General features: G+C 43.5%; 1 protein-coding gene and 1 long non-coding RNA gene across 3 annotated transcripts; both read right to left on the bottom strand.

Annotated features, from left to right (window-relative positions):
- Positions 1 to 4967: 4967 nt before the first annotated feature.
- On the bottom strand, positions 4968 to 5362 carry LOC120667322. Its single transcript, XR_005672150.1, has 3 exons — positions 5267 to 5362; positions 5158 to 5187; positions 4968 to 5056 (listed from the first exon to the last, which is right to left on the bottom strand). It is a non-coding gene; the product is annotated as an uncharacterized LOC120667322 (long non-coding RNA).
- Positions 5363 to 14900: 9538 nt separating this feature from the next.
- Positions 14901 to 18104, bottom strand: LOC120666422 (disease resistance protein PIK6-NP-like). Of its 2 annotated transcripts, XR_005671709.1 has the most exons (3): positions 17085 to 18104; positions 15496 to 15688; positions 14901 to 15344 (listed from the first exon to the last, which is right to left on the bottom strand). XR_005671709.1 is itself a non-coding variant. In XM_039946269.1 (2 exons), the coding sequence occupies exon 1, from the start codon at positions 18079 to 18081 to the stop codon at positions 17116 to 17118; it is 966 nt and encodes a 321-aa protein (XP_039802203.1). In that variant the 5' UTR covers positions 18082 to 18104; the 3' UTR covers positions 14901 to 15688; positions 17085 to 17115. The 2 variants fall into 2 exon arrangements, 1 of the variants encoding a protein (XP_039802203.1); XM_039946269.1 differs by having other exon boundaries at positions 14901 to 15688.
- Positions 18105 to 23286: the final 5182 nt, after the last annotated feature.

Here is a 23286-nt window from a genome sequence, read left to right as displayed (position 1 = left end):
CTTCACTAATATACAGATGCTTCAGCTAAATATATCCATCAGTGTGAACCTTTGCAGAGATACCTAGCATAGTGTGAACCTTTCGACAGGTCATGCCATGCGGAACACAAGTCATATTATATTTTTAATGAGACCTTTTACAATGCTTGGAAATACTTTCTAACGCTTTCCAATACCTCCCAATGTCTATCGATAATATTATTTTTAATTAATTTTAACTATTGAAGGGTAGAATAGTCATCGGATACCCAAATCCCCACCATCCCCGACTGCCTCCTTCTGGTGCCGCCGCCTTGGCACCTGCTCGCAGTCACCGCGGAATGGCTATGAGTGTCTGCATGATGTTCTAGGGCCAGAGTGCCGAGGTAGAGTCCTGGCTTAGGGGCACGTCGCTCGCTGGAACCCGGCTGAGCACGACGCGGCTGTGGCTGGCGCCGGCGTCTCAGGCCGGCCAAAACCGCCGCATGCACGTGGGGATGAACAGGGCGATGCTGCCGTGCGTGTGCATGAGGTCGGCGAGGAGCCCCGGCATGGGGACTGCCTGCTGGCACTCGCGGTATATAAATCATACACCCTAACTATACTATTCAAAATATTATTTCTATAATTGTTAATTTACCATGATATCCTTGATTGAAAAAAAAACTACAGAAAAGGAATTACTATGAATTTCTAATTATCTTAACTTTGGAGGTATTGGGAGGCATTACGACACATATGGGCCCACCGACCATAGACACATCTAACGGCTCCTGACGCATTGACGCCTCCCAACGCCTTCTCTCATATTGGGCCCACAAATCATAGACACATGAAATACTTCCTAATGCCTCCCCAAACATTGTAAAAATTCTCATTTTTAATTGAGGATCATGACTATGGGTGCCCTCCGAGTAATAAAACAAAACCCTAGTCTGGTGGTGAAAATTTTTTCCTATCTAGGGACGGTCCTGAAAATACATTGAACTATAGGACCAATCCACCTAAGGGAACCGGCCCTGTAATAAATAGACTCCTCGACTTCAAATTTTTAGGCTCATCACGGTTTCAAATGAAAGGAGTCTAAGACAAGTGACATGTTCCATCATTACCACTCTCTCTCTCTCTCTCTCTCTCTCTCTCTCTCCAGCATACACATTCACAGCTCCACATATATCCTTATCCATTTCTTCATCTCTATCCCTCTCGTGCTTCACCTGGTCATTTTTTCCATTAGGGCTTGTTTGGCAACAATAATTCCACACGTGGATTGGGTTGAACCACCCTAGATCCCACCACCCAATCCACTCTAACATGGCAGTTCAATCCCTTGTTTTTTTAGGCTTTATTTGGAATTGCTTGGATCAGCATGGGTTGTCTGGGTATGGTTTGATACAGATGAATGGTATGGGTGCACAGAGTTCACGTTTTCAAAATAATTGCGCAAAAATTATTTTTAAAACAGTACAGTAAAAAATAGCAGGAAATAATAAAAATTCCAAACAAATGAGAAAATATGAAAGAAAAGGGGAGAAAAAAATAAAAAAATTCCATCATCACACCTATGTTAGTTGGTGTTTCATTGAGTCTTTTTGCTTTTCTTCCCAGTCAGCAGCCTACTCCGTGAATGGAGCGAACACTGATAACCCGCATGTAGCAATACGGCTAAGGCAGTACACAGGTCAAAACAAATATTTTTTTTATTTTTCTTCCCTGCACTTGTTTCATAGGTACTCCCTCCGTTCTAAAATGTAGGTCATTTTAACTTTTCTAGATATATTTATTTTGCTATGCATCTCGATATACGTCATGTCTAGACACATAACAAATACAATGTATCTAGAAAAGTCAAAATAATTTATATTTTGGAACAGACCAAGTAGATGATTATCGAAAACGTACGCGATTGATGTGCCACCATATATTAGAATGACAATTCTCATTTTTCGAGTCTCTTGTTCTTGCTGTATTGACCTCAATACCTCATAGTAGTAGTCATCAAGTTATTGAGAAGATAATTTATTCTTCGCGACGTGGAAGACAAGGCACGCTACTTGACCAACGACTCAACGAGTCCCCTTCATGCCGTGTCCTAAGCTTCAGTACTGTTGAAATACGTGCTAGTCCAGACCATAAAGTGTGATACTATCTCCATATTTAAATGTATGAAACCGTTCCCTTTTTACTCAACGTTTGTGTCTTATTCAAAATATTTACGTACTTATCATCATCGAGGTGGCTTGTTTTACCACTAAATATATTTAAAGTATACCTTATACTTTTGCATAGTTAAATTAATTTTTTAATTAGATAAAAGTTAAACGCCGTAAAAAATCAAGTAAATACGAGGGGAGTATTTTTTTTAGGTTGTGTCACAATCACAGTAAACGCAGACTAAACAGACATATGGTCCAATGCATACAACTGGACAGGTAATAGGTTACATGCTTCTTGAGGGTGAGTTGACAGAGACAAGCGTTGAAATAGAGGGTGAGTTGACAGAGACAAGCTTTGAAATAGGGACTGAGATTAAGTGACTTTACCAAGGCAAGGCACGGCGTGACTTAACTCACACTAGCCACTGATGCCCGCGCTTCGCTGCGGGTGACCAATTGGTATACCACAAAACCCTAAAGGTCATATATATATACATATATATATATATATATATATATATATATATATATATATATATATATATATATATATGAAGCTATGTTGGAATGCGGTAGGTTTGGCTAACCCGTATAATACACGAAAGCATCAACTGTCATAACGGTTATCCATTAAGCATGAAGTAGGTGTGAGGCTATTACATTATAGGCAGAAAGATCTTGTACTACATGGGGGCACATAACCCTTACACGAGGGTTTACACAAAGTGAAGTAATTTTCACTTCCCTTAGTGTAAAGGAGCTAGCTAAAACTAAATCTAGAATTCTAAATTCGGACAGTAGCTTCATTCCCTTGGATCTTCGAGTGCCTAGCTAGATCATTCATCTAAGGATGAAGGGCCTTCTAATGGGATGAGAGGAGGACCAACTTTGCTCTCTGCCGGTGGCTGATTTTGCTGGAGGACTTCTTCCTTGGTAGGCTCCAGGTCTGAAGCCTCCTCAGAGACCTCTGTAGGCGGAGGTGCTGGCGGGGTCTCACCAAACTTCTTTTTGGCGTTATCCATGGCTACAATTGGGATTCCATCTAGCACATCACACTCTTTGCCATCCAATATGAGAGCCCTTCTTTTCACCTGAGTGACTAGGTAGGCATCTTTTAATTCTTGTGCATGGCGGTCATCGGCTTGCTTTAAGGCTTCAATTGTAGTGATCTCACGACTTTCAGATATGGTCACTTGGGCCTTAGACTCAGCAAGCTGCACATGAAGTTTCCTGATCTGCTTCTCAGCTTCTTCTGCCCTGTGGTTGCACTCCTTGAGCTTGGTTGCTTGTTTATCATATTCCTCATCTAAGATGAGCAAGTACCTTGCCATGAACACTACAGTTGGGTTATCTTCTCTTAATTCACAACCTTCTAGGGTCTTCATCCGAGTAATCCATATTGGGCGGTTCCTTACCAGAGGCGGAAAATACCGCATTGGCGTACAACAGATAATGGAGTATTTAATTGCAAAGCACAACAAAATATATGTGCCAAAAAACTGATACTCATACCTGCTTGCACCTTCACAAAGTAAGTGCCTTTCTTCAACTCAGAAACAAGCTCGTCGACCTTTAATTTGAAGACTCGGCTAACTATGTCAGGTCTAGCGTCAGGCCTCTGCCCTGGAATAAATGCAAGAGCGTCAGCTATTTCCTGCCACTTTGGATTGCAGGTAAAAGTAATAAATAGGTCTGGGGGCCCATAAAAATCGACAGATTGCCATTGCATCCTGATAGTTCTGTATCATGTATCTTTTACTCCCAGTGAAGCTAGCAGGCAAAATAACCTTTTTCCCAACATTGTTTCCATCCACATCACCCTTAAGCAGAGCATCCTCAATACCCTTGTACACCTCAGACCTTAGATTTTTGTTATTTTTTACAATGTATCTAAGCCTGTTCTCCTCTACAGATGCATAAGCATCAACAATGTACTGCTGAAATAGCCGGTCACTGCGTATCAGCGTTGTTGCCTCGCATCTACGTTGCTGTAATCGGAAAGCATAATATTCAAGCATGGTAACCTCACCCCTAACTCCAACACACAAAGTTCCTGAACAGTTATATTTAATTCCTAACTTGAACCCTTGCTCCCCATAAGGGAACAGGATTGGGTACTGTAAGGCCACATAGTTTGCATGAAGACTGCTGATTCTTCTAAGCCCACCACCTCTATCCTGAATGATTACGTCAGAACTCTTCTTATCTTCGGAGAAATCCCCTACTATTAAACCAGCTATCTCAGATCCTGCTGGTGCACTATACTGAGGTGCTTCTTTTGACCTATCGTGCAGGAGCCTAAGGCATAAAGGCTGGACTTGGCTTCCTCCCAAAAGGTCCCTAGCTGCCCTAAATGATTTTACCAGCTCATTCGACTCGTCGAACATCCGTACCAAGCCTTCAACAATTTTTTTATCAACTCCATTATCTTTATCGCACTCCCTGTCCCTATCAAAAATTGACATTCGATTCTGAATCTCATTTTCAGTGTCAAAAATATAGAGTTGTGCATACACTGGGGGTTTACCCTCATCCGGTAGCAAAGAACCAATCCGATGATGGACCTGACCATTAATTTTGAACACATATGGCCCAGGTTCCTTATTTATACCATATCAATTTTGGCACCAAGTGATGTGAAAGCGAACATTGAATTATATGATCGTATGGACTTAATGAAGTATTTAGACAAAACATCACCATGTGGATCCAGGCATCCAGCAACCCAGCTAGGAACTGAGGAGGATCCCTTTGAAACGGCAAGACAACTTTACCTCCACGACAACAAAGATGGAAACGAATACAGCCTCCTTCACCTGAGTAGGACCTTTTCACGCGCTCTTGGTGCCAGAACTGCGCGCCGCAGTACTGGCACGCATGCGCAGGAGGGCCGTAGTATGAAATCCCAGGTGTAAGGTACACTATACAGCCATCAGGAGAATAGGTAAGCCACACAAACGATCACTCAAATGGTTCTTTTATGAGTGCCTCTAATAAAATAATCTAGGCTAAATATTCGCACCTTGATTTTCCGCCTGGGCCAGACACTTTCCTGCACCACGAATCAAAACCAGCGTTCACTAATAAATAGGGGAACCTATAAAGTGGACACAAAGAATCATTCAGTTCACCTTCTTTCTTTCCCTGTCTTGTGGATCTTCGGCGAGCCTGCCTCCCACGAACTGTACCCTCAGCAGTTGCCACTGATGGAGAAGGGAAGAAAAAATCTAGCATAACTATCAGGTCAATAAAATCAAAACTATACTATTGGGGCATGAGAATGGAAAGAGCAAAAGTCCATGGGCAGCTTTTTCTTGTTTCCATAATCACCAAACAAGTGCAGGAAACCTGCATGGATCCCACTCATACTGGTATTTGTGTTTGTAAAATTATTCCTTGCATAATTCGTTCCTTGCAGGGGAAAAAAACTCCTTGCTAGGAGGCCAAACAGGTTCTCTGTGCGGGATCGCTAAGTCCATTTCCATTATCTGGCGGACATCATTATCCCCAATCTTCCCTATTACAGGGCCAGCCTCAGGATTTCGAACATGGTATTCAAATTCTCACAAGGGTAAAAAAAATTCATGGCTTAAATCCTGGTACCTGGCATCTATAAGTGAGTATAACATCAATTAGTGCAAATGGGCTAATAATATAAGAGGAACAGAATGAGTTATCTAAGTTGGATCAAACGCAACGATCAAACTAAAGTAATTAAAATAGGAGGCTTTGCAATCTCGTCACTAATATTCCAATCGAAGTAGGCAGCTGTATACTTTTAGTACCTATTAGGTACCTCTTATCGCTAGTGCTCCATAATACATGACGAACAGGCCACCAGGAGTCAAATCGGAACCAACAAATTAGTACCTCCACCGAGACGCAATTCCTCGCTCGCGGTTCACAGCTTGGCTACCGCTGGCTACCGCTGGCTACCGCTGGCTACCGCGGAGGTGCGGAACCCCAGCGGCGGTGCGGCCTTAGCGGCTAGCGCACGGTGGCCGCTCGCCGCTCGGCTGCCACCGGCCCTACGAAGACGAAGACGCAGAGCCCCTGCAGCATGCAGGCCTAGCGCGTATGCGCTGGGACGCTTGAAGCTTGCCGCTCAGCTGCCGTCAGCCGCCGCGTAGACGGGGCTCCTGTAGGCCTAGCGTTCGCTCGGCCTCCGCCGGACACCCTCGTCGAGCCGAACGGCCGGGCGCTGCCCGCTGTGCAGGCAGCGCTGCTGCGCCAGGGACAAGACGACCGGGCCGGCCGGGCACTAGTTGCGGCAAGGCGGCGCTGGTGGGGATCGGTTGGGCTGGAGGCTGGCCAGGAGCACGTTTTTTTGGGCTACTTGAGCCTGTGTGGGCCGGCGGGGGGAGATGGGCTGCTAGATTTTTTGGGCCAAAGTACAGACTGGAACACCAGAAGCCTGTATTGTTGTATAATTTTTGTTTTCTCCAATCAAATACATAGGATATACTGTATACATAAATTTGTTGGTAAAAAATCATGGCATCCAGTTGAGTACCCTTGTATTTAATGGGGCCCGCCACTGCCCTATCACCTTCCAGGAGCACCCGTATACAATTTATCTGCTAAACTTTTTCCCCAAAATTCTACCCTCAAAAAATTCTATTCGAAAAGGTGGTAAACGTTGCTCTTTAATTTATTATTCCTATTTTGGGGTGCCCATTATTAATTTCCTGTGATCTCAACGCATAATATTTTGTTCGGTGCATGTGTACTGCACGAACACCTACGTATAACAAGGGAAAAGATGAAACAACATGATGGTACCAGCACACCAGATGTGCAGGTAGCTGCTTCTTTACAGCGCCGTTTTTTCCTTGTCTGTTTAGACGAAGAAGCAGCATCCTTATGGCCTTTCTATACCTGTGTCAGAAGGCTGCAAGACCTACCTGCTAAAAAGGACGTCAAGAAGAAGAAGGACACAAATAAAAGGTAACCAAAGCAAATCGTAGAGCAAGGCAAGTCAAATAAAATACATAATTAGCAACGGAATGTATTAAAAACGGTAAATAGTACATAGTTACAAAAAAACACGTGAGCTCTCTATAGAGGCCTCCAAAACGCACGTTCTTACTCCGTCTCATAATTATTCATAACCCCTATTAGCACGGTAATTATACAAATTTTATTTCTCCAAAACTATAGTAGGACCTTTATTATATCTCATCAGTTGTCTACACAAATCACTTCTCTAGAATATGTCACTTATCTAGGATATTGCCGGTTCGAACTATACATGGCTGTATAGCATGCTATGTTAAGAAACGCACCATTTAGCTAGACCAAAAGATCTTTGCAGCTGCCAAGAATTCTAGTGGCTCAAACGTGCACTATATCAAGACTGCGGGAGAGGGTGCACTGAAGGGAGGGGTGCGATGAAAAGAAGGCAGCCCCATGCTTTTATAGCCAGGCGACGCACTAGACGTCAAGGAAAGTTACAGAGATGAACAGACGGGTGAGAAAATGGATACCTATATGCAATAGTGCACATTCATTAAATGTTGTGTCCTCCCTTGAGAACGGTTCTACCAAGGACACAAATTTCACTGGCTTGGTGGCAGCACCATCAATGCACAAGCTCACGTCGCTTTCAAAGTTTGGAGGAAGGTGGCAGTACCATCAATGCACAAGCTCGCATCGCTTTCAAAGTTTGGAGGAAGGACGACATCAACTTGCAGACCAGCCTGACGCAGTACATCAACTTGCACTGGATGAGCACTCCCAACCTTAGAGAAAGGAGAATGAGTTTATCTGAGTCGCACAAATTACATCGAATGGATCAGCTTCACGAGGCTAATGTGGACACGCTCGGAGGTCGCCGAAACAGCGCGGCCTCATACTTCTAATATCCACCACCGAATTCCAATCCAACTCAACTACCACACACAGAGAATCTGAGTCCCCCTCCATCATCCTGTACTGCATTCAAGTCACTGCATGTGGGCCCTTTCCTATGCACAATAAAAGCTAGATAATTTTACGATGTTAGAACTTATGTATCTAGATCTTCCAAAATCTATATAAAAATAAATATAGCTCTAAATGATATGAGACCTGTTTTGTTAGGTCCATAATGTTGTTCTCTACATGTTAAAAGTATGAATTGCTAAAAATTTTCAGTGCCATAGTTTCTAAAATTCCTTCTATGCTCTTAACTTGTAAATTGCATTTCAAATTAATCATAGCTCTAAATATTGTGAGATCAATTTTGCTAGCTTCCGTGTGATATTGGATGTCCACGGAAATCACATATTGGCTAGAGTAGCATAGTTTACTGAATGTTAAATGCAAAAATGTTTCCAATTTACAACTTATGCTTTATGAGCAAAATATTTTTAGCATGTGGAGAACATTATGGACCTAACAAAACTGGTATCGTTTTATTTAGAGCTATATTTAATTTTGTATGAATTTTACAAGATCTTAGATAACATCCTAAAACTATCTAGCTTGTACTGTGTAATGGAAAGGGCCACATGCAGTGATTTGAATGCCGTCCAGGATGAGGGAGAAGGGACTAAGATTTGTGTGTGTGGCAGTTGAGCCATTGGATTGGAATTCGGTGGTGGATACGTGAGTTAAGTCACGCCGTGACTTGCCTTTGTAAAGTCACTGAATCTCAGTCGGCTTCGAGGAGTTTAGAGCAACTAATCGATGTGATGTGGACTCACCAAGTGAAATAAAATACTCCCACTATCCACAAATGATGATCTATGTATAAGTTTTTTTTAAACTTGTCTAGAAATGATCTACATCTTAGCATCTTTTTAATTGCATGAGGCTGTAATTAATTACATGTTGGGCCAGGGTGGATATGATGGTTATTGTGGGTCTCAAATATGTATGTAATCTTTGGATTGGTAAGTGAATAGCGGGCCCATATGTACTGTAACGTCTCCAAAGTTCGGACATATAATTTTTTACCATCTTAACGGATGGCCCTTTCACTGAGTCACTGACACGTGGGACCATCTGAGTCACGGACAGTGGGTCAGGATGGTAAATCTTATACCACTCACCCCTGTTAAGATGCTAAATCTGTAAATTTTCCCAAAGTTAAGAGGATTAAGCATTCATGGCAATTCCTTTTTGGTAGATATTTTTTTAATCAAGGGTAAATTCATAATATTAAAAATAATATTTTGAATAGTATAGTTAGGGTATATGATTTAAGTACTATAGTGAGATGATCATTCTTATTAGGGTTCTTTCCTCACCGGCGATTCGATCTTATACCACTAAGATTTGTGTGTGTGGCAGTTGAGCCATTTGTTTAGCTGAGAAAGGTGGTAAGCCTGCAAACCTTTATTCTCATTTGCTTGCTGACAGTAGTTTACTTGATTGAATCGTTGACAATGCAAAGTACTCATTTGTTCATTTTATTGCAATAGCTAAAAGGTGGTAAAAGAAACATACCAGTCTGTATATTACTTTCTTATCTCTTTTGGCTGCTTTGAAAAATTGTAATCATGGATGTAGATCTGTATTTGTAAATATATTTTTTTAGCTCTTTTAGCCCTTTGCCGAGTGTCATTGCAAAGGCACTCGGCAAACATCCATTCTTTGCCGTGTGCCTGGGCTAGGGCACACGGCAAAGAGGTCTTCCACGTCGCTCTCCGTTTACCAACTTTATTTTGCCGTGTGTGGAGTATTGCACACGGCAAAATAATTGTCGTGTGCCCGAGATTTAGCTCACGGTAAAGTTGCTCTTTGCCGGCCGTTGTATGCCGTGCACGGTTTGCCGTGCGTTGCCGTGTGTAAACCGGCTTTTGCCGTGTGCCTTTGGCACACGGCAAATGACCTGCGTCCCATAGTGAAGCGACCTTGCTGCTGCCATGCGGCGGCGGATGTCACCATCTTTAACGGACCAGCTGTTCTTCGTATCCAGTAAATTTTTCAAGGATAGTCGACGAACCTTGGGGTCTTCAGGAAGCGAAACTGATCGTTGCTCACTATCAGGTGCAGCAACAAAGTTTTCTTCACTCGACAGTTTACGAATTAAACCGAGTACAAAATCATGAACACGACAGCCATCTAACTTGCCTCTGTTCTCTACTGGCAGGATCAGGCCCCTATTTATGAGCTCATGGAAGTAGCACTCTCCCACGTGGAAAAGCTCCTTATTCCCTATTTCCAGGGGAACAACAAGACCTTCAGCTATCCACCTCCATATTAAGCCATTTTTATCCACAAAATAATCCTCTGGAAATACACTTAGATACAGCATGCAAGTCTTTAGATGACTAGGTAGGTCATAGTAGCTGAAAGATAATATCTTCATCATGTCGTCAAATTCTGAGTTTCCCTCAGGCCCGAAACCAATTGACTTGCATACTATAGGCCACTCCCTCCTTGGTTTAGTAGCTAACAAACTAGCTACTGCAATGATAGCCAATGGCACACCAGCACATTTTTGTAAGATTGCATCAGAGATCTTATCCATGTCAGGACTCTTGTCGTCACCTTCCTTGTCAGATATTCTTGCATAGAACAGATTTCTAGAGTTGTCATCAGAAAGTTTGTTTATTACGTAAACTTCTCCACCAATTTTTGCTGAAACTTGAGAATTACGGCTAGTCATTACTATTCTGCTTCCGAGATTACTGTCCACAAAAGCAAGCCCAATATCCTTCCATGTACTTGTTTGCCAGATATCATCAACAACAATGAGGTACCTATATGTAAGCATGGACAACACAAGAGCCATGAATGATCAGATATACATCGAGCAATTTAAACACACCAGGCATGCATGCCTATCTTGGTAATATGCGGTACATCTTTGGAGCCTCACAGCAATTATAACAACAGATGCAGGACATTCTCACCAAAATCTATTATATAGAGTATATATTTTCTGGAAATGTTGCCATGCCTCCCATTATGAATGATAGTCTAAATTGAAACACCCCCGGCCCCCTACCCATATTGTAAATTACTCACCTCAGTCATTATAAAAAGTAATCAAACATTGCACTTTAAATAGTGTCCATTTAAATTAGCAATGTTTATATTTATAAAAAATAATCTCCATCTAAATTACCCACCATTGACATTATTAAAAACAACATAAAGCAACCCCCTACACAAGCAACTAAATTACATACCACATGCATTATAAATGTATCCTAAGTACTCTGATTCTTTTTCGCGTACTTATACAGCAGAACACCTCATACGAAACGTTCTTAACTGTAACCACTAATAGTGCTGGTTATTTGAACCTACATTATGGCAGAGGAATGGATGCCGCCTACAAGAAGCCGGCAGCAACAGTAAGACCAAAATTTGCACCCAAATATTTAGGATTCAAACCCGCGGTCTCTATCCCATGATCCTCCTTACCATCTGACCTATAATATCATTACTGCTATTGAATTTCGTGTCGCACCAGGCACTTCGTCATCAGATACCTGAAGGTGTCTTAGTGTGTGCGCGTATTACTATCTATTATTGTCTCTGTGACTGAGTTGTGGACCCGGGTTGTCCGGTGGAATCTGGCCTCTGGCATATAGGCCATGCCGTCTGTCAGACTGAGGCAGGTTATTTGCTAATCTGAAATCAGAAACACGAAAGGGACAGGAGCTCTCTGCTCTCGCTGACCTATCTCTCGATTCAATCTCTGAGCACTGCACTCACGTCGCGGCATCTTGCCAGCGGCCACTGGCCATCAAAGGTCGTATCTTCTTTGTGTGCTTGTACGATTCCTTTGGTTTGAATCTGTAACATCCCGACCACGGTGGTAGAAATCGAACCAGGAAGCACCTCGCTCTTCAGTCCGGTCCTCACCCGATTTTCCATCCTGCAATGGTTGGTCCAACTCGACGTCGGGCACCAAGGCACCTCCAAACCCATCAATGCAGAATCAATTCATCCTGTGAGCCATGACGGAAGGATCCCGGGAGAATGAGGGTGGATGGACACAAGTTTTGGAGTCTGGACTTGCTGTTTGTGTAGATTCATGAGGTTACCAAGTCCCAAACCCAACTGAGTGCACAGATGGAGCTTATGTCCAGGACTGTGGAAGCAAATTCACGAGGCATGGAACAAATGTCAAGAGATCAAGATTTGTTTGCCAAAACGTTGGATGTTACAGGAAAGGCTGTGGCTCGAATGGCTTTGTCTCAAATACATCCTTGGGATGATGGCTGACCACGCCCATATCTCACAGGCACTACCGGAAACCGCCTCTTTGCCGTGTGCCAAAGCACACGGCAAACCGTCTATATGCACACGGCAAAGAGCACATGGCATTCAGGCGTCGGCAAAGTTGGTCTTTGCCGTGTGTCGTTTGTCGGGCACTCGAAAAAGATTTTTCAAAAAAAAAACAGCAGCTGCTGCCGCCGGGCTCGCCGCCGCAGCCTGATGCCGCACCGAAGCCGCCCATGCTCGCTGCCGCCGCTACCCGGGCTCGCTGCAGCAACAGCCGTACGCCGCGCCGCCGCAGCCCGCGCTCGTCGCCGCAGCCCGCACGCGCCCGTCGTCGTCGCCGCCGCTGCCCGGCTCGCTGCAGCACCAGCCGTACGCCGCGCTGCCGCAGCCCGCGCGCTCACCATTGTCGCCGTAGCCCGCGCTCGCCGCTCGCAGCCGCCGCCCCCCGCCGCTCGCCGCCGCAGCCCCGTGCGCTCACCATCGCAGCTGTAGCCCGCACGCTCGCCGCGTTGCCGTAGCCCGCGCTCGCAACCGTCGCCGCAACCCGCGCGCGCTCGCTGTCGCCGCAGCCGCAACCCGCACGCGCCGCCGCTGCCCCCGCACGCGCTCGCCGCAGCCCGCGCGCGCTCGTAGTCGCCGCAGCCGCAACCCGCACGCGCCGCCGCTGCCCCCGCACGTGCTCGCCGCAGCACAAGCTTGCCCGTGCGAGTCAGGAGAGAGACACGGAGGGAGAGAGAGAGTGAGAGAGGTCAGGTGCCTTATCCACCGATGGGGAGGGAGAAAAGAAGATGGATCCGGTCAAGGCCACTTGAGCCAATCAAAATCAAGTATTTTGGGCACACGGATCGCTGACGTGGCGAGTTTGTTTCCTTTATGCACTTGTAACTAAAATTTGAATGGATAAATGAACTCAGATCAAAAAGTGGTAAACTACAAAGTTTTAGATCTCATTCAGCTCTACAAGGTTGATATACAACTTATTTACATCCGAAGTCATTTGGAAATTTCAAAAATTTAAAATTTGAATTCAGAGAACTTATAATGATATTTTGAAGTATAAAACATTGTCAAATACAAAAATATACAACTACAAAGTTTTAAATCTCATCGAGCTCTACAATTTTGGTATAGAACTTATTTACATCCGAGATAATTTGATCAATTGATACTTCAATTTAAATGTGTATCACATTATATTGTTTAACTCATAAACAATTGAAAAAAAATATAAAGAGGAGCAGTGATCCGAAAATTAACCAAAATTTGGCATTAAAGAAAAAAAGTAGTTTTTTGCAAACACAAAAAGTTTCAAAGTCAAACGTCAATTCGTTTGTAACGTTCTGTCCAAATGTAAATGATTCCTTCTCAATTCCACACGGATCTTCTTTGGAGATGTTTCGATTTCTAACAAGCGTACACGAGAACTTTTGCAAAACATTCCCAAAATTTTACCACAATCTCCATGCATGAAATCATGATACCATGACAAATTTCATGATTTTCTGAATTTGTTTGTTTTTAATAGAATTTTAGAACGATTCGTTCAAACAGTTCTGAGCTTTGTTCGCGAGCAAGATCTTCGAAATCTACTTCTATTTCAGACTTATGTCATCACCTTGAACTCCTTACCATGAAAATCATTTTTCTATCCATTATACTCCACTATTCAAAACACTTCTAGTTTAACCCCAAAAATTCGATTAATGAAATTAAATGACTGAATATAGCAAAAATAGCGAAAAATATACCAAATTTTAACAAGGAGTGCAATACACTATATATGTATAGAAAAAAAAATTAGGAGTGCAGAATCTACTCTCTTTTTTTCATAATTTTGCTGTGTGTAAAAATTTGGCCGTGCGTAAAAAATGAGGCACACGACAAACAGTGCTTCTTTGCCGTGTGCTTTATTTCTCAGCACACGGCAAACCTCGACGTTTGCCGTGAATTGAGGTTTTGCCGTGAGTTTTTTGTCCCGACACACGGCAAACATCACGTTTGCCGTGTGCCAAACGTTTGCCGTGTGCTGGTTCTACTGGCACACGGCAAAGGGCAGGTTTGCTGTGTGCCCGAGTTTGTGCACACGGCAAAGCCTTGGGCACACGGCAACCCTGTCGTTTCCGATAGTGAGGAATACATGATCGCTCTTGTACAAGTACTTACATGGCACGGCATCCACCTCCTCATCATGCTCATCGTGGTACTGGACGTGCTAGAGATGATAATTTTGGAAGGAACAAACATGTCCCACCAAAGATGTCATTTCCCAAATTTGATGGTTTGGAGCCCACATTTGGAAAGACAAGTGTGTGGATTATTTCCAGATTTTCAGTATAGCGGAACACATGTGGGCAACATCAGCTTCACTGCATATGGAAGGGAAGGCAGCAACATGGCTGCAGGTATACAAACTGAAGCATGGGCTTGGCAATTGGGAAATTTTCATAGAAGCAGTGGAGGATAAGTTTGGTTGAGATATTTATCGCAAGGCATTAAGTGAATTGTTGGAATAGAAGCAAAAAGGGAAAATGGAGGACTAGGCTGCTGAATTTGAAGATTTGCAGTACTCTATATGAATGCCTAACTCAGGCTATGATTTTTCGCGAACGTGCCTGGGCACGTGTTTCATTAAGAGGGTAGAAAAAATATTTACAGTGGCCGATTACAGAAAAGGGGAATCAACCACAAGGAAACAAAGTCTGGAGCGATTACAAAATAACCAATTCGCGACCAGGTATCCTACCAAACGTATCTACAACCGGGTACAAGTGGTGGTATCCGGCGAGACACCAACGAGCCACCTCGTCAGAGATCAGCGCCAGTAGTTCAGAAACAGTGCGGTCTTGATGATCAAATGTCCTTCTGTTGCGTTCTTTCCATAAGCACCAGCTAGTTAGTACGACCATAGAGTCGAAGCACTTCCTGGCGGCCTTGGTAAAGCGCTTGTGAGCTGAGACCCACCAATCGGCCAAAGAGAGATCCACTGTAGAGGGTACGACAATGGCCCAGCCAAGCTTTTGTAGAAGAGTAGACCAAATTTGTCTTGCAAAAACACAGGACACAAGCAGGTGGTCGATAGATTCGGACTCTTGATCACACAGGGCACAGAGATCATCATTTTGCAAATTACGTTTTTTGCGACGCTGTGCCGTCCAGCAGCAATCATGGAGAGCGAGCCAAATGAAGAACTTACATTTGGGTGGGGCGCGTGTTTTGCACAGAAGCCTTGCGCCTTTGATGGAGAGCTGGCCACTGAAGAAGGACTGATATGCTGAAGCCGTGGAGAAGCACTTGTCAGCCGTCCACTTCCAACAGACCCTATAGGGGGTATCGAGCAGCTGGAAGAGCTGCAACCGGTCCCAGATCTGCAGGTACTCGACAAGAACCTGGACAGTGAGAGCTGTTTAATTTGAAGATTACAGAAAAGCCAATGGCCTTTGCTATGCTTGTGGGGAAAAGTTTGATGCTAATCATATTGAGAAATGTCCTAAGTGAATCAAGCCTCAAGTCAATGCTCTAGCTCTCAGTGACTTGGATAAGGAGATTACTGATGACACTATCCAGCAATTGGACATGGAGGAAGCTTTAGTTGAGCAATTGTGGCAACTCTCATTAAATGCTATAGCCGGCACAGAAGCAGGAGATAATGTGAAACTCAGAGCTCTAGTGCAAAATCAGGCTATGCTTATTCCAGTAGACAGTGGAAGCTCTCATGATTTCATTGACTCCAGATTGGTAAACAAGTTGGGGCTGTCAACCACATCCACACCCCCAGCTCAAGTTATGGTGGCAAATGGAGAGATTCTCATCACTGAAAGGATGATTCCAAATTTGTAATTGTGGTGTCAAGGTTTTACTTTCCACACTGATATGAGAGTATTTGATTTGGGGGCCTATGATGCAATAATATTGGGGATTGACTTGTTAAAACAACACAGTCCAATGAATTACCATTGGGAAGAAAAAACACTACTCCAAATGAAGGGAACTACAGTTAATTTACAAGGAGTTCTTCCTCCTATGGAGATTCATGAATTCTCTGGCTCAGCTCACAGAGTAGTACAAAAGTATTTTTACATATGGAGTACAATTGAGTTTATAGAGGTAGTTCAGCTGCCTGCATCTATGAAAGAGTTTGCGGAAATGAAGATTTACATAGGCAGGTGGCTTAGGGGCTGTTTGGTTGGCAGCTATCATTTGCCACCATATGTGCGGCGGCGCCACAGATTGTGGCCAGCAAATCGACCACCACAGATCGTGGCGAGTTTTGGCTCTGCAAATACTGTGGCAGTCTAACTTGTCTCGTCAACCAAACAGTGACCAAAATTTGCATGGCGGCCACAACACCTGTGGCGTGGCGTGTGAGGGCTTCCAACCAAACAGCCCCTTAGCCGCTTATGTCAAATAGAGGGTGACTATAAAAACCCTTGTTTTACACTTATGATTTTTTTTTTCAGTAGTGAATGCACGATGTGTGTCATCATGCAAACATATCTACAAGAAAGTGGTAACCAATCAATTTTCATGTTAAACATGTAGATCAAGCTGATGTCACAACTAAATGTCAAATATATATGCATGGTGGTACGATGCAAATGGTAAATGGAATGCTGGATTGAAAAGCATACAGAGTAATTGGCGGCTAAATCTATTGCAAACGGAGAAGGATTACAAATTACTAAAATGTCTAGCCTGTGTAGTAGGAGCATACTGGTGGACTAGATTCAACATTATAAACACTAGTCAATGATATGTGAGAACTGGGGTGGGTGATATGTGCACCTTTTTCCCTGCAGGAAATCATGGAGCTGGCTTATGAGGTCCTCTGCAATCCCATCAGATCAGCCCCGGTGTACATTTCGTTGTCATGATGACCGATGTTGTTTCTTCCTCTCTCGTCGTTGATGAGACCAACGAGAATGCCCTTCAGGATTTTCTTTGCGACAGGTGTCTGGCCCACTTGAACAGAAGCACAGCAATCGAATTTCAGCTTAACCTTGTCATATGCAACCTTGGCGAGAGTGGTCTTGCCCAGTCCTCCAGACCCGACAACCCAGACTTTTTTCAGCTCCTTGCTGGACATGCCGTCCGTACTGATGGACAGGAGCATCTCAACGAGCTTATCCCTTGGCTCCTCGATGCCAACAAGCTTTGAAGCATTTTGGTAGAGGGCACCAAGGCGAGGATCAATCCTTTCGGCAGCAGGCTTGACTGCGTCAACCTCGTACTTGTCACGCATATCCTTCACCTCCTCAAGTTGCTTCTTGATGTCTTGGATGATGCTAGCGATGTTGTGGCGAGCTTTGACATTACTGAACAGCTGTCCCATCCATTCTGTGGAGCGTTTGAGCCTGCTTTGGGTGTAGCCGGCACCCTCCACGCGGACCAGAAAGGCGTCGACGACGTCCTCCATGTCATACAAGGACTCTCTGACCTCACCGGACCAGATCCGGAGCTGTGGATCCAGCTGGTCTGGTCGACCCTCTCCCAACTTCTCGAGGGCAGCCTTGATGAACTTCATCTCCTTGGAGACGGACTTCACTTGCTCCTTCAACTCCTTCGTCAGATTGTACTCATCTTGGAGCAGCTGGAGCAGCTTGGGGCCGAAGTTGCCCATCGCCCCCGCTAGCACATCCATGATGGCGAGCTCCCTAGATGTTTGCGTTGGGTAGCTGTGGTATGGATGGAAGTGCTTGGGTTTGCTAGTATATTGAAGCACCGTGCTGCTCGTGTATCTATCTGCCGACCGCAGATAGAGATGCTGGCCATGTGCGAGCATGTGGCTTTACCTTGAATTGTGAATCTTCAGGGCTGAGGCTGTTGATACTATATGGCATTCCTGTCATTACTCGCGTGTTAGACACCTCTTTTTTCTCGATCGGAGCTTCACTTTAATAATTATTTCAGGGCTGAGGATCAGATAGTTTTTCTCTTCTCGTTTGCTTTTGCTCGAGCCTCAATCAAGGGCTCAGGCCCACACAATTACTATCCTAATGCCGACAAGCTATATAGCCTGCTTATACCTTGCGTACTAACATGCATTCTGTTGGAAGATCATCACAATTTCGCTGACGCTGGTCGATGGCATGGACACAATACTAACCTGATCATGTGCTAGTGGTGGTTAATTAGATCATACCAAATATATCATCCAATCTATCTATTATCTTATTATTTGGCCAACAAACGGAGCCTCCACGTTCGCTCTCAAGGCCTAGAAATTCCCACGTTAATTGGGAAAAAAACAAAAAAATAAAAATTACCCACCACTGCCATTATAATAAAAATTAGTCTAAAATACCCCTGTGCCTAATTAAAAATCACCCACCAATGCCATTATGAAAAATTAAATATAAAATATCATTTAGCCATGTATCAGTTACAAACATATACTATTAATAAAAACTAAAGCTAACAACAATCAATCAAAATAAAACAAAAATAAGAATAATCATATGCATAATATTATTAAAGCTCAAAAAATAAAATTATTATTATAGGTAGATCATATTTGAATTGTTTTAAACAACAATAAGATATAATTTACGATAATGAACAGGGTAATATATGGTAATAAATAGTACAATATTTAAATAAAGATACAACAACATGCAAATTTTTGAATTTTTAATACTAGCCGCACAAATGTGCGGGTTGTACGCCTAATTATCTTATTATTTGGCCAACAAACGGAGCCTCCACGTTCGCTCTCAAGGCCTAGAAATTCCCACGTTAATCGAAAAAAACAGAAAAATAAAAATTACCCACCACTGTCATATAATAAAAATTAGTCTAAAATACCCATGTGCCTAATTAAAAATCACCCACCAATGCCATTATGAAAAATTAAATATAAAATATCATTTAGCCATGTATCAGTTACAAACATATACTATTAATAAAAACTAAAGCTAACAACAATCAATCAAAATAAAACAAAAATAATAATAATCATATGCATAATATTATTAAAGCTCAAAAAATAAAATTATTATTATAGGTAGATCATATTTGAATTGTTTTAAACAACAATAAGATATAATTTACGATAATGAACAAGGTAATATATGGTAATAAATAGTACATTATTTAAATAAAGATACAACGACATACAAATTTTTGAATTTTCAATACTAGCCGCACAAATGTGCGGGCTGTACGCCTAGTTCTAAATATAAGACATGGATTCCAGTTTCCACACTATAACAAATGCTGCAACTTTGCTCCTAACTAGTTTGATTAATCAACAGCCCATCAGCGTCAATATCAAACAAGGCACTTTAGGAGACAACTCTTCCTCCTTCTGATCTAAAATATTTATAGATATCTGGCAATGCATCGATTAGATACACCAAATAATACTATATTGCATAGGGCCAGGACTTTGTTGCATTATTCTCGCAAACCGATGCTGTGAGCAATTAGCAGTATGTCTGCATTAATATAATACATATATTTTATAATATATTTGCCACTCTTACGAGACGAGTGGTATAACAATTACTAAGCCGGCAACTGTCATTAACTCATAAGACCAAACATGCATGTCATCGAAAGAGTTTAACTGCATTTGGTAAGAGTGGCAAATATGTAAATTTCCCGATGTCTATTTTCTGCCTTGCCTATGTTAAAACTATCTGGAGTATTACAATTGAAGGACTGAAAGAGCAACCAGAGAGAGGTGAATGAGAGCCACAAATCGATTTTAACCAATCGATGGGCATATGTCCCGATTACACCCAACACATCTGAAAGAAAGCGAATGCCAGCTCAACGTAGCCACACACACCGAAGGAGAACCGAGCCCCGACCGAAAAATGAGCAAACACACTCCAAAACCCGAGCAAGACACAAAACTAGGCGAAGGCAAAACACAAGTGCATGAAAATAAAAGCTTGCTAAAAGACTTAACAAAAGCTAGCACTAATTAACCAAATTAAAAGTTAAGTTACTGCTAGAAAAGTTTTTACTTTTCCTTTTAATTAGCTAGCAAGATATAGAGCTAATTAACTTAAACTAAATATCTATGTGATAAAAGGTAAACAATTAACAAAGCAAGAGCTAAATCAATTGAGTTACTTAGCACAAATATATTCTTTTTCTTAGATAGCTATGGAGAGAAATAACTGAGCTAAGCTAACTGAGATGAAGCAATTAACATGAACTAGCACCAGTTCTAAAGCAAGGCACAAGCACGAGTACTACTGCTAAACCAGCAACTAAAAGCTAGCAAGAAATAAACTAAAGATTTTAACTTTAATTAACTAAGGTGCAATGATTAGCTTTATGACTAAACAACGTTAAATTTCTCACCTTGCTGCCGCTGCCTGCTCTTTCCGGATGCTGACCTGAAAGCACAAAACGTGGGCAGAGACTAAAGACTTGGCAGCGGCATTTCATCGAGCAGCTTGCTGTCGCCACTCCGCTTGCTGAACAGAGAACGCCGAGCTGCGCTGTACCACTAGTTTGCACATAAAATTTAACTAAAACAAACTATCTAAATGTGCAACTACAGTTCTTCTAATGTGAAATCTTCATCTTAAAAGAGTTTTGCAATCTATAACCAATTCTAACAAGATATTATAGTAAGAATGTAAAAGCACAAAAATTGCAATAAGAAATGCGAAAACATAAAGAAGGGATGAGAGGAAGCGAACTCTTGACACAAAGATGTATCCCGTGATATCGGTAGGCAAATGCTACCCATAGTCCATGTTGTCGAAGCACTCAATCAAGAGTATCGCTCTCGGCCACCAAGTCTTTTCTGGGGACACCTTGACTTGCCACCAAAGCTTACCCAAGTTCCCGGTCAACTTGGACCCGCTTTCCACTAAGGAGTTTCTCCACGAAGGATAGGGGCCTCCACGTCCCCCACACAAGTTCGACGACACCGCTCCACACCAAGACGGAGAGTTGAAGACTAGCCGGCGAGCCACCAAGACTCCAAGGTGGCCGGCGCACCGAGATACATGTTGGTTCACTGAAGAACCAGCTCACAAGGCACAACACCTTGCTCTCACACTCTCTCAAGAGCTAATCCTAGCACTAACACTCACAAAAGCTTGTGCTAAATCTAAGAATTTGATTAATTTTACACTTGAATGGCTTGGAGGTGTTCTTCAATGTGCATGGGGTCCCTAAACTCCAGCAAGCTTCAAATGGTAGAGGTGAGGCGTATATATAGGCCACCAAGTCCATAGAGTCGTTGCTCTAACGGCTAGCAAAAAGCAGCCTAGCATCGACTGAACCGACGCCTTAGGATAGGGGGTGTCGGTTCAACCGCTCACCCTAACCCTCCATGTAGCCGTTGAGCTTCTGACACACGCATGCCGTTGACATAGCAGCCATCGGTTAAACCGATGCCATGGTGCTGGTTTAACTGGTCATCAAGTTTTCATCATAGCTCTCTACTTCTGACGTGGCATTGCACCAACGCCTTGTTCCGGTGCACCGTCGGTTCAACCGGTGCTGAAGAAAATGCTACTGCGCCCTTGACATGCTCTCTTGACAATAGTATGGTGAAAGCACCGATGCCCTTCTACGCACCGTCGGTTTAACCGGTGCAGTTAAGTTTCTTTGACTTGATTCCATCCCCACTGAAAATTTCACCGATGCCCATGCGTCGGTTTATCCGATGCCCATCGGTTTGGCCGGTGCAAGGTCATCGGTTAAACCAGTGCATCTCTTCTTTTTCACTATATTTTGGCGTCTCGACAGTGAATTGGACACATTTCTGCGGTGCATTGGACATATTCGATTTCTTCCATGGGACCTAGAAATCCTACAAATGTTATCTCACAAACTTGTTAGTCCTATTGATTATGTTGTCATACAATCACCAAAATCACAAACAATGGCCTAATGGGACCATGTTCCTTACACCCACCGTCATCCTCTTCTCTCAATCTCACACACGTCGGAAGTGAAAACGTCAGTAAGCTATTCAAGGTGAGAGCGGAAACCTTAGAGGATATGATCCTTATTTCAGTCTGCACCGGCGAGTTAGAATTTGGGGGCTGGGGGGTTGGTGGTAGGGGCCTGATCGAGGGCAGGGGGTGGTGACCGCACCGACGAGCATTGCCGCTATGATTTGACTGAAGGCGGATGCAAGGGTAGCCCATAATCACCAAAGTTCTCGGGACGTTGGAACGAGGAACGGGGAATTGGGAACGACATTTGTGATTGATGTTTACATGGTAGGAAAATGTTGCCCATTCCGTCTCTGGAACGGCATTCCTGGAACATGGAACCTAAGGTTGTTCCATGTTCCCAGTGGCTATGGGGAAGCCCATTGCCGCCCAAGGCTGCCTAGCTAGCTGGCTTCACTCTTGATACATGAACATGCGACTCGTTTATGTGCATTTTTTTCTCGAATACGTGCGCAACATATCATTTTATTAAGACGAAGAAGAAATTAGTACAGTGTTTGGTTACAACCCAAATGGAATGGACTCCAGATGGACACAAGCCGGCAAGCCAGCTGAACACAACCCGAAAGATAAACTCCAACATGAACTACTCACATCCTGCACAACCTAAACGACTGGTTCTAAGCGTAGCCGTCAGTCAACGCTCCATCCCACACAGAGAGAGAGAGATCTTGCTCTTGTTCTTCAACATCGGAAATATGTCCCCCAATGCATCCATGTGGTGTGGCGGAGGTCCTTCACGAAAGAATTTCTCTGCCGCTTGCTCTGCCGAAGCCGCCAAGGGCAGAGGCGCGCCAAGCTCACCGAGTCGGCGCATCAGGAAAACTATGCCTCGCTTTGCTAGCTTCACGGCTAAGAGAGGGTCCAAGGCTTGGCGATGGCTTTGCATGAGGCCATATGCCTCAGATGAAGGCAGCTGAGGAGGCGTGTCGACGAGGACAGGGTCAACTCGATGGCGACAAGGTGGCTTGTCCACAAGAGGCGGCGGAATATTCTTCGTAACTTTGCCGATGAAGTCCTCCAAGGCCGCAGAATTGCCATCCTCCGACGCCCCG

The sequence above is a fragment of the Panicum virgatum genome, chromosome 3N (assembly GCF_016808335.1).
Source record: "Panicum virgatum strain AP13 chromosome 3N, P.virgatum_v5, whole genome shotgun sequence".
NCBI lineage: Eukaryota > Viridiplantae > Streptophyta > Magnoliopsida > Poales > Poaceae > Panicum > Panicum virgatum.
This window is presented reverse-complemented; position numbering and strand designations above follow the sequence as displayed.

What these genes read in the sequence shown, in the direction of transcription:
- LOC120666422 (XM_039946269.1), bottom strand. Translation starts at nt 18,081, where the DNA reads ATGCTCGCACATGGCCAGCATCTCTATCTGCGGTCGGCAGATAGATAC.